Source organism: Scyliorhinus torazame, chromosome 21 (genome assembly GCF_047496885.1).
Source record: "Scyliorhinus torazame isolate Kashiwa2021f chromosome 21, sScyTor2.1, whole genome shotgun sequence".
Lineage (NCBI taxonomy): Eukaryota > Metazoa > Chordata > Chondrichthyes > Carcharhiniformes > Scyliorhinidae > Scyliorhinus > Scyliorhinus torazame.
Window position 1 is genome coordinate 16,330,852 of NC_092727.1, and position 13,539 is coordinate 16,344,390.

General features: G+C 49.7%; 1 protein-coding gene across 4 annotated transcripts in view; it reads left to right on the forward strand.

Annotated features, from left to right (window-relative positions):
- Positions 1 to 13,539, forward strand: part of LOC140398199 (serine/threonine-protein kinase SIK2-like) — a 164,965-nt gene that overhangs the window by 106,634 nt on the left and 44,792 nt on the right. For all 4 annotated transcript variants that reach the window (XM_072486562.1, XM_072486563.1, XM_072486564.1 and 1 more), the window contains exon 4: positions 9,490 to 9,651. In XM_072486562.1, the coding sequence (XP_072342663.1) occupies positions 9,490 to 9,651 (162 nt within the window). The remainder of the gene's footprint in view (positions 1 to 9,489; positions 9,652 to 13,539) is intronic.

Here is a 13,539-nt window from a genome sequence, read left to right on the forward strand (position 1 = left end):
TGGAATTTAAAAAAAAACTTACTTAAAACGCAATTGTTCTTTTTTTTAATATAAATTGGAAGTGCCAATTCTTTTTTTTTTTCAATTAAGGGGCCAATCCACCTACCCTGCACATCTTTGGGTTGTGGGGGTGAGACCCACACAGACACAGGGAGAATGTGCAAACTCCACACGGGCGGTGACCCGGGGCCGGAATCAAACCTGGCTCTGGGGCCCTGGGTTTGAATCCCACCCACGGCAGATGGTGCAATTTGAATTCAGTAAAAATCTGGAATTAAAAGTCTTAATGGTAGGGCGGCACAGTGGTTAGCACTGCAGCCTCACGGCACTGAGGACCCAGCTTCGAATCCCGGCCCTGGGTCACTGTCCGTGTGGAGTTTGCACGTTCTCCCCGTGTTTGCGTGGGTTTCACCCCCACAACTCAAACACGTGCAGGGTAGGTGGATTGGCCACGCTAAATTGCCCCTTAATTGGAAAAATATAATTGGGTACTCTACATTTTTAAAAAAACAACAAAAGTCTTAATGGTAACCATGAAACCATTGCCGGTTGTCATAAACATCCATCTGTTCACGGATGCCCTTCAGGGAAGGAAATCTGCTGTCCTTACCCGGTCTGGCCTCTCTGTGACCCCAGATCCACAGCAATGCGGTTGAATCGGGACTGAAATGGCTGAGCAAGCCACTCAGTTCAGGGGTAATTAGGGATGGGCAACAAATGCTGGCCCAGCCCAGCAACGCCCACATCCCAAGAACGAATAAAAAAAAATGTAATTGTTTGTGGGAGTTAGTGACGGTCCATTTATGCCATTTTTCCAGCAATTTCCCCCAGATTTGCAGCATGATATTAGGATGATGCCCCCCCCCTCCCTCAGCGCTTTTTGCAGCTCTCCCATCGATGATGGTTCAGATATGATTTTATCACAGGGTACCTGGGGGATAGCCTGGAGCATATCAGCTGCCACTGCTTCACGTTTGAGGATTTGTTGGAGATGTTCTTTCCAGCGTTGACTGATGTTCTCCACAAGCATTCGGGGGAAACTCCTGGAAAGCCAACAAGGGCGTTCCGGAGATCCGGGTGGCCCGGACAGCATCTCTGCCCGGACCAGGTCCTGTTTCCTCTGCCCTCAAAATGGCCAATGCTCCAGCGGAGGACAGATATTACGCTACAAAGACACTTTGAAGCTCTCCTTGAAGCAAGGCAGCATTGCCTTTAATGACCAGAGAGGAGCTTGCAACCAGTTGTTCAAAACGGCGGCAACTTAGGTGGATTAGCCATGATAAATTACCCTTCGTGACCAAAAAGGTTAGATGGGGTTATTGGGTTACGGGGATAGGGTGGAAGTGAGGGCTTAAGTGGGTCGGTGCAGACTTGATGGGCCAAATGGCCTCCTTCTGCACTGTATGTTCTATATTCTATCTTCTAAGCTGCATCGGGTCGCAACGTCTTTACTGATGAGGCCAAATGATGATGGAGACAGAAGCAAACCCTCCGCTCTGGATCTCACTAGCTCCTGTGACAGTCTGCCCTAGGTGCCCAAAAACCTGCGAGTCGGGAATTGGCCTGTTGAAGACCCACAGCAGAAACTCTCCAACCTGAGTAGATGTCATCCTTGAATCACAGGGTAGCCAACCTGCACACAAACTTTGATGTACTTAAAAAAAAAACTTTTTTAGCTTATTAAGCTGAGTAATATTGGCACCAGGGAAATTAAATACCTTTCCATTTCAAACGACCACTCCTAGTTATGGTTTGGATGCAGCCCTAGTTACATGTAATAGCCCCAATCTCACGAGCACCATTTACTGCAGCAGCCTACACCCTTCTGAGTGAGATTACCAACTCGTTCTGAATCGGGGGGCCAGTTTTGCACATGGCCTATGCCCATGAGGAACTGGATCGAGACTGCCCTAGCTCAGATCAGTTTCGGACCCAGACACCTCTCAGCCTGGACAATGCTGAACCCCTGGTTCGAGAGGTGAAAGGCTATTGTGCTTGGGTATACTACACAAATAAAATAAGTTGATGCATCTGCAGTGATTGTTGTCGATAATTTGATCCTCCTGCAGGTTAATTGTTTTTTTCCTGTGCACACTGTAGCAGCATCAGATTGCTGTTAATCAATAATGTAAAACGCAGCTCAAGTAATTAAAAGCTATTTTTTATACTGTTGATTTATGCGATCCAATTCTCGCACCAGATGAAAGAGTGTAAAGGATCAGGGCACATGTGGAACATCTCTCACATCCTCGGGGAATCACTTTAAATGTGATTAATTACTTTTTGAAGTGCAATGGCTTTTGTTATCCAGTCAAAGGCGGCAAGTAATTTGCACCAGTGACCTCTGAGGCAGCATTGCTTTCTCAGTCAACCTGACCAAACAAACAAACCAGGCAAGCAGTGCCGAGGGAGTGCTGCATTGTCACAGGAACCTCCACCCGCCAGCATTTAAACTTGAGGCTCCAGTTGCTTGCTCCGTGCGTATAACAAAATCCTCTTGCGCCATTTGAAGAACCGACCGAGTTGCCGCGATGTCCTTGCTATTTTAATGTGTGCGCTTATCCATTTAGAGTAAGCAGGTTAATTCTTTGTAAAGTAGAGGGAATAAAAGGATTTGCACATGAGCGCATTAACAGCTCACAAGCTACATTTTTGCAGTGTCGTTTCTAGGCCAAGGTGGTGACTCCATGTTTGTATGACTTTGTCCATTCCTGCGTCTTAACAGATCGGCCCTTTACAGTAAATTGGTGCCGTGCAATTTCTGGGAGCGTAGTGTGATTTTAAAATCTTTCTCACAACTGCTTTCTGTTTCATTTATTTCCCATCACTGCTGTTTAGTCTGAATTGGGGAACATTGTGTTGTTGTACTCAGGAATATCCTGCTCGAATTAGCGTCATCCGGCTACATGTGGAATGAGTAATGACTCTTAAGTGCAATTAACCAGACAGCATGGTGAGAGACTCCTTAAAGCAGAGGTGCCCCATGGAGGTTGCAGGGTTGTTTTTTTTTTGTCGTTTTACTCTTGTGCTCCCAGTCGTTCCTTCCCCCAGAGCAACGCAAGTCTCACAGCTGAGTGGCTGACAGCGTAGGGCCTTTCACTTCTGCCTCTCTTGGCTTATTATTTGGGGGTTAGATGACAGCCGACCCCATGTGTGTTCTCTCTGTGCATGAGTGTCTCTCTCTTTCTTTCTATTTCTGTGTCTCTCCATGCGTCTCTCTCTGACTCGCCCCTTTTCTTGTACTTTTCTTGCACTGTGGCTTCACAGCGCCAGGGTCCCAGGTTCGATTCCCGGCTCGGGTCGCTGTCTGTGCGGAGTCTGCACGTTCTCCCCGTGTCTGCGTGGGTTTCCTCCGGGTGCTCCGGATTCCTCCCACAAGTCCCGAAAGACGTGCCTGTTAGGTGAATTGGACATTCTGAATTCTCCCTCTGTGTACCCGAACAGGCGCCGGAATGTGGCGACTAGGGGCTTTTCACAGTAACTTCATTGCAATGTTAATGTAAGCCTACTTGTGACAACAATAAAGATTATTATACCTGGCTTCTCTCACTTGCAACACAGCTGACACCGCCAACTTTGGGAGTGGATCCTTGACATCTCACCCATAGCCCAGCTGGGGGGTGGGGGTTGGTAACTAGGGGCTGTAAATATGATGGGTGCTAATAAATCCAATAAAGATTTTAGGAAAATGTGCCCAGGGAATGGTTAGAGTGTGAAACACACTGCCACTTGGAATAGTTCTTTAAAAAATTTAAAAAAAAAAAAAAAATTTAGTGTACCCAATTAATTTTTTCCAATTAAGGGGCAATTTAGCATGGCCAATCCACCTACCCTGCACATCTTTGGGTTGTGGGGGCGAAACCCACGCAAACACGGGGAGAATGTGCAAACTCCACACGGACAGTGACCCAGAGCCGGGGTCGAACCGGGGACCTCGGCGCCGTGAGGAAACAGGGCTAACCCACTGCGCCACCGTGCTTCCCCCCCCCCCACCCCACTTGGAATAGTTGAGACGCATTAGCGAGATGCCTGTAGAAGGAAGCTTGAGGGTGAAGAAGAAGAACATTTCTGATCGGTGAGATGGGTTGGTGAGGATGAGGTGTGTGGGCAGCACAAAACTCTGGCATCATCAATTTGGGCTGATTGACCTGTTCCTCTGCTGTAAACCTTTTGTAATTCTGTCAATTTACTAATGAAATATTTAGCTAGGAGAGAGAGAGAGAGAGCGAGGGGGCGAGAGAGAGAGAGACCGCTTTAGAAAGTTTTAAAAGTGAACAGGTTGTGAAAGTTCCCAAATGACTTTCAGACTCGAAACAAGCTTGTAAGCCGTTGCTGAATTTACCGAATTAAAACCACTTCCAGATTGTTGGTTGCCTTTGTAGACGAGAGGGTTGTTTCACAAGTGTTTTTTTTTTTCTTGAGTGTTTCCCTGCGTGTGGAACTCCGCAGCTCGGATGAGATTTTGTGGCAGCGGAATAAATACCTTCGGCCCACACGACCAGCCGAGGCGCTCCCGAATATCGGAGAGACTTTCACAATGGGCAGAGGTTGCCTGTGCCGTAGTATTCTCTGGGATTGTTCTCCTTTTTGCGCAGAGAGAGTTTTAATCGAGGTGTTCAAAATGTATGGAGGGGTTTTGATAGAGTAAATAAGGAGAAACTATTTCGACTGGCGGGAGAGTCAGTAACCAGAGCATCAGAACCCAAGGGGAGATGGGAACATTTTTCGAACGATGCATTGCTGTGATCTGGAATGCACTTCCTGAAAAGGCAGTGGAAGCAGATCCGATAATAACCGTCAAAAGGCATATTGGGGGCAGCACGGTGGCGCAGTGGGTTAGCACTGCTGCCTCACGGCACCGTGGTCCCAGGTTCGATCCCGGCTCCGGGTCACTGTCCGTGTGGAGTTTGCACATTCTCCCCGTGTCTGCGTGGGTTTCGCCCCCGCAACCCAAAAGATGTGTGTAGGGTAGGTGGATTGGCCACGCTAAATTGCCCCTCGGTTGGAAGAAATGAATTGGGTACTCTAAATTTATTTATAAAAAAGGCACATTGGATATATGTTTAAAAAGGGAAAATTTGCACGACTACGGAGAGTTCACAAGGAAGTGAGGCTAATTGGATAATTCGTCACGGATCGCCATCAGCACAATGGGCCGGATGGGCGTCTCCTGCCTTTCTGTGGCATCCTCTAATAGCCACTCTCTACCTCCCACCCCTGTACCATGGAATAGGAGATGATTTAATTCAACATGTTTTTCAGGGGGAGTAATTGTTTGTCACTTACTTCCAATTCGTTGCCATCCTGTCTTTCCGCTGACTTTGGACCGCACCGCACACTCTGATGCAGGAGGCAAGAAGGTTGCAGCAGCCTCCCCTGAGCAGGCCGCTAGGCGCTGAGTGACTGTGGGACAGCGACACACGAGATATTCTTTCTCTGGCCCCCATCGTCCTCGTCTCGCGTCAATTTTGACCTTTTTCCTCACATAACCAAACATTTGGGGTGTTTCTATTCCCCACAATACCCCCCCCCCCCCCCACATATATTTGCTTCAAGGTTTGTGGGGTATTTTGGCTTATGCAGTGATTATAAACTGGGATGTGTAGTGAACTGCAGTTATTTTATTTAATTTAAAAGTACCCGGTTCATTTGTTTTCCCCAATTAAGGGGCAATTTAGCGTGGCCAATCCGCCTACCCTGCACACCTTTGGGTTGCTGGGGTGGTACCCACACAGACATGGGGAGAATGTGCAAACTCCACAAAGACACGGGGGCGGCACAGTGGTTAGCACTGCAGCCTCACCGCTCCAGGGACCCGGGTTCAGTTCTGGCCTAAGATGACTGTCTGTGAGGAGTTTGCACGTTCTCCCCATGTCTGCGTGGGTCTCCTGCCACAGTCCAAAGGTGTGCAGGTTAGGTGGATTGGCCGAGATACGTTGCACCTTAGTGTCCAAAAGGTTAGGTGGGGTTCCTGGGGCAGGGCGACTGCGTGGGCTTGGGTTGGGTGCTCTTTCCAAGGGCCGGGGCAGACTCGATGGGCCGAATGGCCTCCTCCTGCACGATGAATTCGATGGCAAGTGACCCGGGGTTGAACCCGGGTCCCCGACACCGTGAGGCAGCAATGCTAACCACTGCGCCACCGTGCCGCCCACGAGAACTGCAGTTATGATTTAACAAACCGACATGGAGGGCAGCACGGTGGCGCAGTGATTAGCACTGCTGCCTCACGGCGCCGAGGTCCCAGGTTCGATCCCGGCTCTGGCTCACCGTCCGTGTGGAGTTTGCACATTGTCCCCGTGTCTGCGTGGGTTTCGGCCCCACAACCATAGGTTTCCTCTTGAGTTTTAACACATACAGGAAGATCCGAGAGCAACAAGCAGCTCTGTGCAGTGTTAACACAAGTATGAACTTGCACTACAACTGTACTGTTCTCCTAGTACCGTCGCTGCAACTATTGTGTCAATGTAACCTGCTCCAACACGCGTGAAGAATTCTCCCTCGCTCAGCTCGTGTCCACAGGGTTAATCCGTCAACCTTCAACCTGAGTACTTTAACCCTGGTGCAAAGTGCAAATCACTAAACTTGTCGTGAAATATACTGTAACCCGGGCGGAAACCAATATTGCTTTCGCTGTACTGTTTAAATCTATAGTTGGGATTGAGTTGTTCCCCTGGAATCTGTAATGTAGTGCTAGAATGTGGTGTGCAACTGATAAATGTTTAGTAATTCATCTTTCTGTGTGAGATTTATTATTAATTATCTCACGAGTCGACAGAAAACATAACACTGCCTATCTAGGTATTCAAGTGTCCAAATCATTTAAACCTGCAAAAGGTTTTCCAGAAGAAATTTGTCACCAGTGCAACAAACCTCTCTCTCCCTCTCTCTACCTCCTTTGTCTTTCTCGCTTTCCCTCTTTTCACTCTCTCCCTCTCCTTTCTCTGTCTCGCTTTCTCTCCCTCCTTCCTCTCTCTCTCTCTCTCTCTATCTCCTTCCTTTCTAGTCTCCCCCTCCTTTCTCTCTCTTCTATCTTTCTCTCACTCCCCCCTCTTTATCTGCCGCTCTCCCATCCTGTCCAATTCAATTCATAGAAGATACAGTGCAATAGGAGGCCATTCGGCCCATCGAGTCTGCACCGGCTCTTGGAGCTCTTTCCCTACCGAAGCCCACACCTCCACCCTATCCCCATAACCCCAGAATCCAGTAACCCCACCCAACACTAAGGGAAATTTTGGACACCAAGGGCAATTTAGCATGGCAAATCCACCTAACCACATCTTTGGACTGTGGGAGGAAACCGGAGCACCCGGAGGAAACCCATGCACACACGGGGAGAACGTGCAGACTCCGCACAGAACGTGCAGACTCCGCACAGACAGTGACCCAAGCTGGGAATCGAACTTGGGACCATGGAGCTGTGAAGCAATTGTGCTAACCACCATGCTACCGTGCTGCCCCTCGCTGTTCTGTTCCCCTTGCTTTGTCCTCCACCCACTCGCTCTGTCCATTCCCCCCCTAGCTCTGTACTCTCCATTTTCGCACACTCTCTCTGTCTCTCTCCAACTGTCCCCTCTTTTTCGCACTCTCTGTCCTCATCCCGTCTCTATCCACTCTCTCTCTTTAACCTCCACCCACTCCTCTCTCCGCATCTCTCTGTCCCCACCTCTCTATCCCCTCTATCTCTTCCCCTCTCTGTGTCCCCCCTCTCTCACTGCATCCCCCCCTCTCTCTGTACCCCCCTCTCTCTGTACCCCTCTCTCTCTGTACCCCTCTCTCTCTGTACCCCTCTCTCTCTGTACCCCTCTTTCTCTGTACCCCTCTTTCTCTGTACCCCTCTTTCTCTGTACCCCTCTTTCTCTGTGCCCCTCTCTCTGTGTGCCCCTCTCTCTGTGTGCCCCTCTCTCTGTGTGCCCCTCTCTGTGTGCCCCTCTCTGTGTGCCCCTCTCTGTGTGCCCCTCTCTGTGTGCCCCTCTCTGTGTGCCCCTCTCTGTGTGCCCCTCTCTGTGTGCCCCTCTCTGTGTGCCCCTCTCTGTGTGCCCCTCTCTGTGTGCCCCTCTCTGTGTGCCCCTCTCTGTGTGCCCCTCTCTGTGTGCCCCTCTCTGTGTGCCCCTCTCTGTGTGCCCCTCTCTGTGTGCCCCTCTCTCTGTGTGCCCCTCTCTCTGTGTGCCCCTCTCTCTGTGTGCCCCTCTCTCTGTGTGCCCCTCTCTCTGTGTGCCCCTCTCTCTGTGTGCCCCTCTCTCTGTGTGCCCCTCTCTCTGTGTGCCCCTCTCTCTGTGTGCCCCTCTCTCTGTGTGCCCCTCTCTCTGTGTGCCCCTCTCTCTGTGTGCCCCTCTCTCTGTGTGCCTCTCTCTCTGTGCCCCTCTCTCTCTGTGCCTCTCCCTCTCTGTGCCCCTCTCTCTGTGTCCCCCCTCTCTCTGTGTCCCCCCTCTCTCTCTCTGTCCCCCCTCTCTCTCTGTGTCCCCCCTCTCTCTCTGTGTCCCCCCTCTCTCTCTGTGTCCCCCCTCTCTCTCTGTGTCCCCCCTCTCTCTCTGTGTCCCCCCTCTCTCTCTGTGTCCCCCCTCTCTCTCTGTGTCCCCCCTCTCTCTCTGTGTCCCCCCTCTCTCTCTGTGTCCCCCCTCTCTCTCTGTGTCCCCCCTCTCTCTCTGTGTCCCCCCTCTCTCTCTGTGTCCCCCCTCTCTCTCTGTGTCCCCCCTCTCTCTCTGTGTCCCCCCTCTCTCTCTGTGTCCCCCCTCTCTCTCTGTGTCCCCCCTCTCTCTCTGTGTCCCCCCTCTCTCTCTGTGTCCCCCCTCTCTCTCTGTGTCCCCCCTCTCTCTCTGTGTCCCCCCTCTCTCTCTGTGTCCCCCCTCTCTCTCTGTGTCCCCCCTCTCTCTCTGTGTCCCCCCTCTCTCTCTGTGTCCCCCCTCTCTCTCTGTGTCCCCCCTCTCTCTCTGTGTCCCCCCTCTCTCTCTGTGTCCCCCCTCTCTCTCTGTGTCCCCCCTCTCTCTCTGTGTCCCCCCTCTCTCTCTGTGTCCCCCCTCTCTCTCTGTGTCCCCCCTCTCTCTCTGTGTCCCCCCTCTCTCTCTCCATCCTCCCCCCTCTCTCTCAATAACATCTCCCCCCCCAGTGTGTTGAAACTTTTCCCTCTCTCAAACCGCAGGCTTTCACAGCTGCAGCTCGCAGTCACCTATTCTTGGTTTAGCTCATGTTCTCCCTCCGAGTTGTTTCAGCTTTTCCAGGCCGATGGGCCTTGGCCCTTTGCCCAGATGTCTCAATTTATAAAATAAATAGTTTTACGGGTTGTGACCACCTGTGCGAAGATGGGACTTGCGAAGCAGCTTGCGTGATACGGGTCCAAGATCGATTTTCCCTTGGCTCACTCACTGCTCCTTGATATTGTGTGTCCTGAGTTACCCAGTGCTGGCACTGATCTGTACCGCACTGTTAAACATAAGAGTCTTCCCTGCTGCTTTTGTAGAAACCCAGTAACAATTTTCTTCCTTAAAATTTCAGATTACCTTGCCAACCACGGCCGGCTGAGTGAGCTGGAGGCCAGGAGGAAGTTCTGGCAGATCCTGTCGGCAGTGGAGTATTGCCACAACCGCAAAATCGTCCACCGGGACCTGAAAGCTGAGAACCTTCTGTTAGACAGCAATATGAATATTAAAATAGCGGGTGCGTATTGAGAGTGTGAGATCTGCGGAGCTTGGTTGATATTAACACTTACCTGCAAAACCTAACAGAAGGCTGAGAACATTCTGTCTACTGGCATGGTGCCAAACAGAGTGTTGTTGACTAAGATAACCCAACATGTCCCATCGTTCCCCCCCCTACACACGCACACACCTTATGTTTGATACGTACGTGGGGTACTGCACTGTTTAATGCTATTTGGAATGTTTCAACTACCCTCCTCCTCCCTTCTCCATTTATTTGCAGCCTATTGATCTGTTCTCCGCCCTCCCACCCCCCACCCTACCCTACCCTGCATGTTCCTCCTCCAGTAGGCACTACCCCAAAAGGCACAGATGAGGCTTGAGGCCTACCACAGGCTTGAATCTGCATCGCGATACTTGTCCGTGCACCGTGATTGGGCTGCCCCGCGAGGCGCCTTTCCGCCCTGTTTAAACAGCTGTGTTCATAGAATCATAGAATTTACAGTGCAGAAGGAGGCCATTCGGCCCATCGAGTCTGCACCGGCCCTTGGAAAGAGCACCCTACCCAAGCCCACACCTCCACCCTATCCCCATAACCCAGCAACCCCACCCAACGCTAAGGGCAATTTGGACACTTAAGGGCAATTTAGAATGGCCAATCCACCTAACCTGCACATCTTTGGACTGTGGGAGGAAACCGGAGCACCCGGAGGAAACCCACACAGACACAGGGAAAATGTACAGACTCCGCACAGGCAGTGACCCAAGCTGGGAATCGAAACTGGGACCCTGGAGCTGTGAAGCAATTGTGCTAACCACTGTGCTACCGTGTTGCTAGGACTTCGTAGAGGGTTGTGCAATTGCTTCATGCTAACTAGGTTTAAATAACTATTTGCTGGTCATCATTAAGTGAGTATTGGGCGTAGTCGGACAAAAGCACCTTTCTGGCCTGCTCACTGCGTGCCCTGGTCTGTTCGCAGAATTCTGCAGTCTCCCCTCACCCACCCCTACAGTTACCCCTTTCTTTACTGGCCTATGCAATGCCGCTGTATTTACCAACAAAATGACCAGGTACGTGCCCATTAAGCTTCCCAAAATTTCAAAGAAAATGGTTTATTTTTTCATTCCAGAGATAGTCCTGACGTGCTGTTCGGTAATTTGGACATTCTGAATTCTCCCTCTGTGTACCTGAACCGGCGCCAGAATGTGGCGATAGGGACTTTTCGCAGTTACTTCATTGCAGTGTTAATGTAAGCCTACTTGTGACAATAAAGATTATATTTTTTGAAACGTTCTCTCTTTAGAGCAGTGAAGGTTAAGATGAGAGTTAAGGAGGGGCGTTCAAAATTGAGGGTTTTTTTTTTGATAAGAGAAGATGGGAACAAAACGTTTTCCATGTTAGGGGAGGGTCAGGACCAGAGCTCACTGATTTACGATAATGAATACAGTAAGGGTAAATATCTGGGACCATATGGGGATTTTTGTTTTTCAAACATAGTGAGTTGGTATAATCCAGAATGCATTTCCTAAAACGGTAAGTGGAAACAGATTTAATCATAACTTTTTCCAGGCAATTGAATATGTACTTCAAAGGACACATTTTCAGGGCTGTGTGAAAGGGACTAATTGGATAGTTCTTTAGTGAGGTGGCACAGTCACGATGGGCAGAATGGTCTTCTGTGGGGTGGCACAGTGGATAGCACTGGGACTACGGCGTTGAGGACCCGGGTTCGAATCCCGGCCCTGGGTCACTGCCCGTGTGGAGTTTGCACATCCCCCCCCCCCGTGTCTGCGTGGGTTTCACACCCACAACCCAAAGATGTGCAGTTTAGGTGGATTGGCCGCGCTAAATTGCCCCTTAATTAGAAAAAAATAATTGGGTACTCTAAATTTAAAAAAAAAGAATGGTCTTCTATGCTGCAAGACTCTGATAATTCTGTGTTTAGCCATCCAGGAGGAGCCTCCTCCCTTGCCTCTTTCAGCTTCCCCCACCTGGTCAAAATACATCTCGCTCACACTCAACACACTTTCATGCTGAATAGACCATTTCCACCACTGTTGTCTGAGACCTTTACGCAAAGAAAGGTCAGCGGTGTGAACTGTGCTTTCATTCAAAACTTCAAAGCACCTCCAGTTACTGTGGTAAACTGGGCTCGCTCTCCTCTTCCAAAGGCTCTGCCGCATTGGCTTATTTTCCTTTGATTCGAACACTGGGGGCCAAGTGTTAAAAAGCAGAAGGGGTAATCTGGAATGGTTTAAATCGCAGGAAGATGACGTGCGGTTTGTGAACTCTGTGTTCTGTTTGTTTTAATTGGGCCACTTAGCAAAGCACAGAGGAGGAGGGTTTTTTTTCTGGGCGAGCGGGTTAGAAGGCAAGAAGCAAGACAGGGAGGAATTCACAAAGCAGATCCCCTTTTCTGTGTCTCCCCCCGCCCCCTCCCACCACCACTTTTGAAGGTGCTGAGCCCGATTGGCACGTAAATACAGGAGCCAGTGTCCTCCTCTGCCACTCACAGGTAGCCACCTGTAAGCATGCACAGCGAATGATCAAGTGACACAACTTGCCTTGTTCTCGTCCTGATGTACTCCTCCCCCCCCCCCCCCCCCCTTTACTTTAGCCTAGAAGCACTGAGAATTGTTTTAACACCGTTGTCTTATCCACCGTGCTTGCTGAGGTCAGTCAACTCAGCACAGACCAGGCATCGAATCTTAGACTTTCTCGGTCTGTACGATGTCAGGTCACATCAAACAGTGCCGTTCCTCACTGAACAACTGCTGGTGCTGATAGTGAGTCTATTTGAATTTCCTGAAGCATTCTCGAGTGATCAAATACAGCCAGAGAATTCACTCCGTCTTTAACTTGAAAATCACCGTCTTGAATTAATGATTTACATCCGGATTCAAGGATGGGTAGAGGAGGCAAGAGGTAAATTGTTGTTTAAGCAGACACATATAATGACTGCACGAAATCCCATGATTTCTTTAAAACGCATCCTTGGCATGGTGGGCTAGGCCAGCTTGAGAAGGTGAATCGCCTTCTTAAACCGCTGCAGTCCATATGGTGTAGGTGCACCCACAGTGCTGTTAGGGAGGGGGGTTGCAGGATTTAACCCAGCGACAGCAAGTAAAATGCACCGCCGGGGTATGATTGGTAACCTATAATATAAATGCAGTCCGTTATCATACTAAATATGATTGCAGGCTTGTTTCATTAACCAATCTCTCTGTCTCCTTCGATTGTTCAGTCTGCCCTGAATTTGGGATTACCGGAACATAAATTTGTACTTGGACAAAAATTCCCTTGTGTTAGAAACATTTTAAAGTCCGTTTTTAACATCATAAATATAGTACCAACTAATAACTACCCTTTAAACTCCTGCTGGAATCTCGCTCAGCAGTTAAGGGGTTAAGTGCCGAAGAGAGAGACCCGGATTTATCTGTGAGCCCGTTTCTTTATTAATCTTGTTTATTGAAAGCTTGGGAGAAGGATTTCTGGGCATCATTTACTCATACGCTTTGATAGATGAACCAGTGACGGGAAGATGAAAGATATTCTTTCCAGCAAATATCATTCCTCCCCTTCGCATCTAGAACAACCCCAAGTCATTTTAGCTTGTGGAGCACGGGGTGGGGGGCTGGGGCATTGCCAGAACCGAGATCCTTCGCCGTGACCCCCTTGTGAGCCCTGGCATAAGATGGTAAAAGGGGAAGATAGAAAGGGGTAGGGTGGGGGGAGATAGCGCGAAGGAAGCCCACCCTGTACTGTGACAGGAATGCGTTTAATGCCTGCGGTGAGCTGTGTGTCTTTTATTCTGAAACAGCCTCCGTTTTCCTAGCCGGTAGACAACAGAGGAGGATTGACGTCAAACACTGCTGATCAGTATGCTGCTCATGAAGTGGGTCAGCT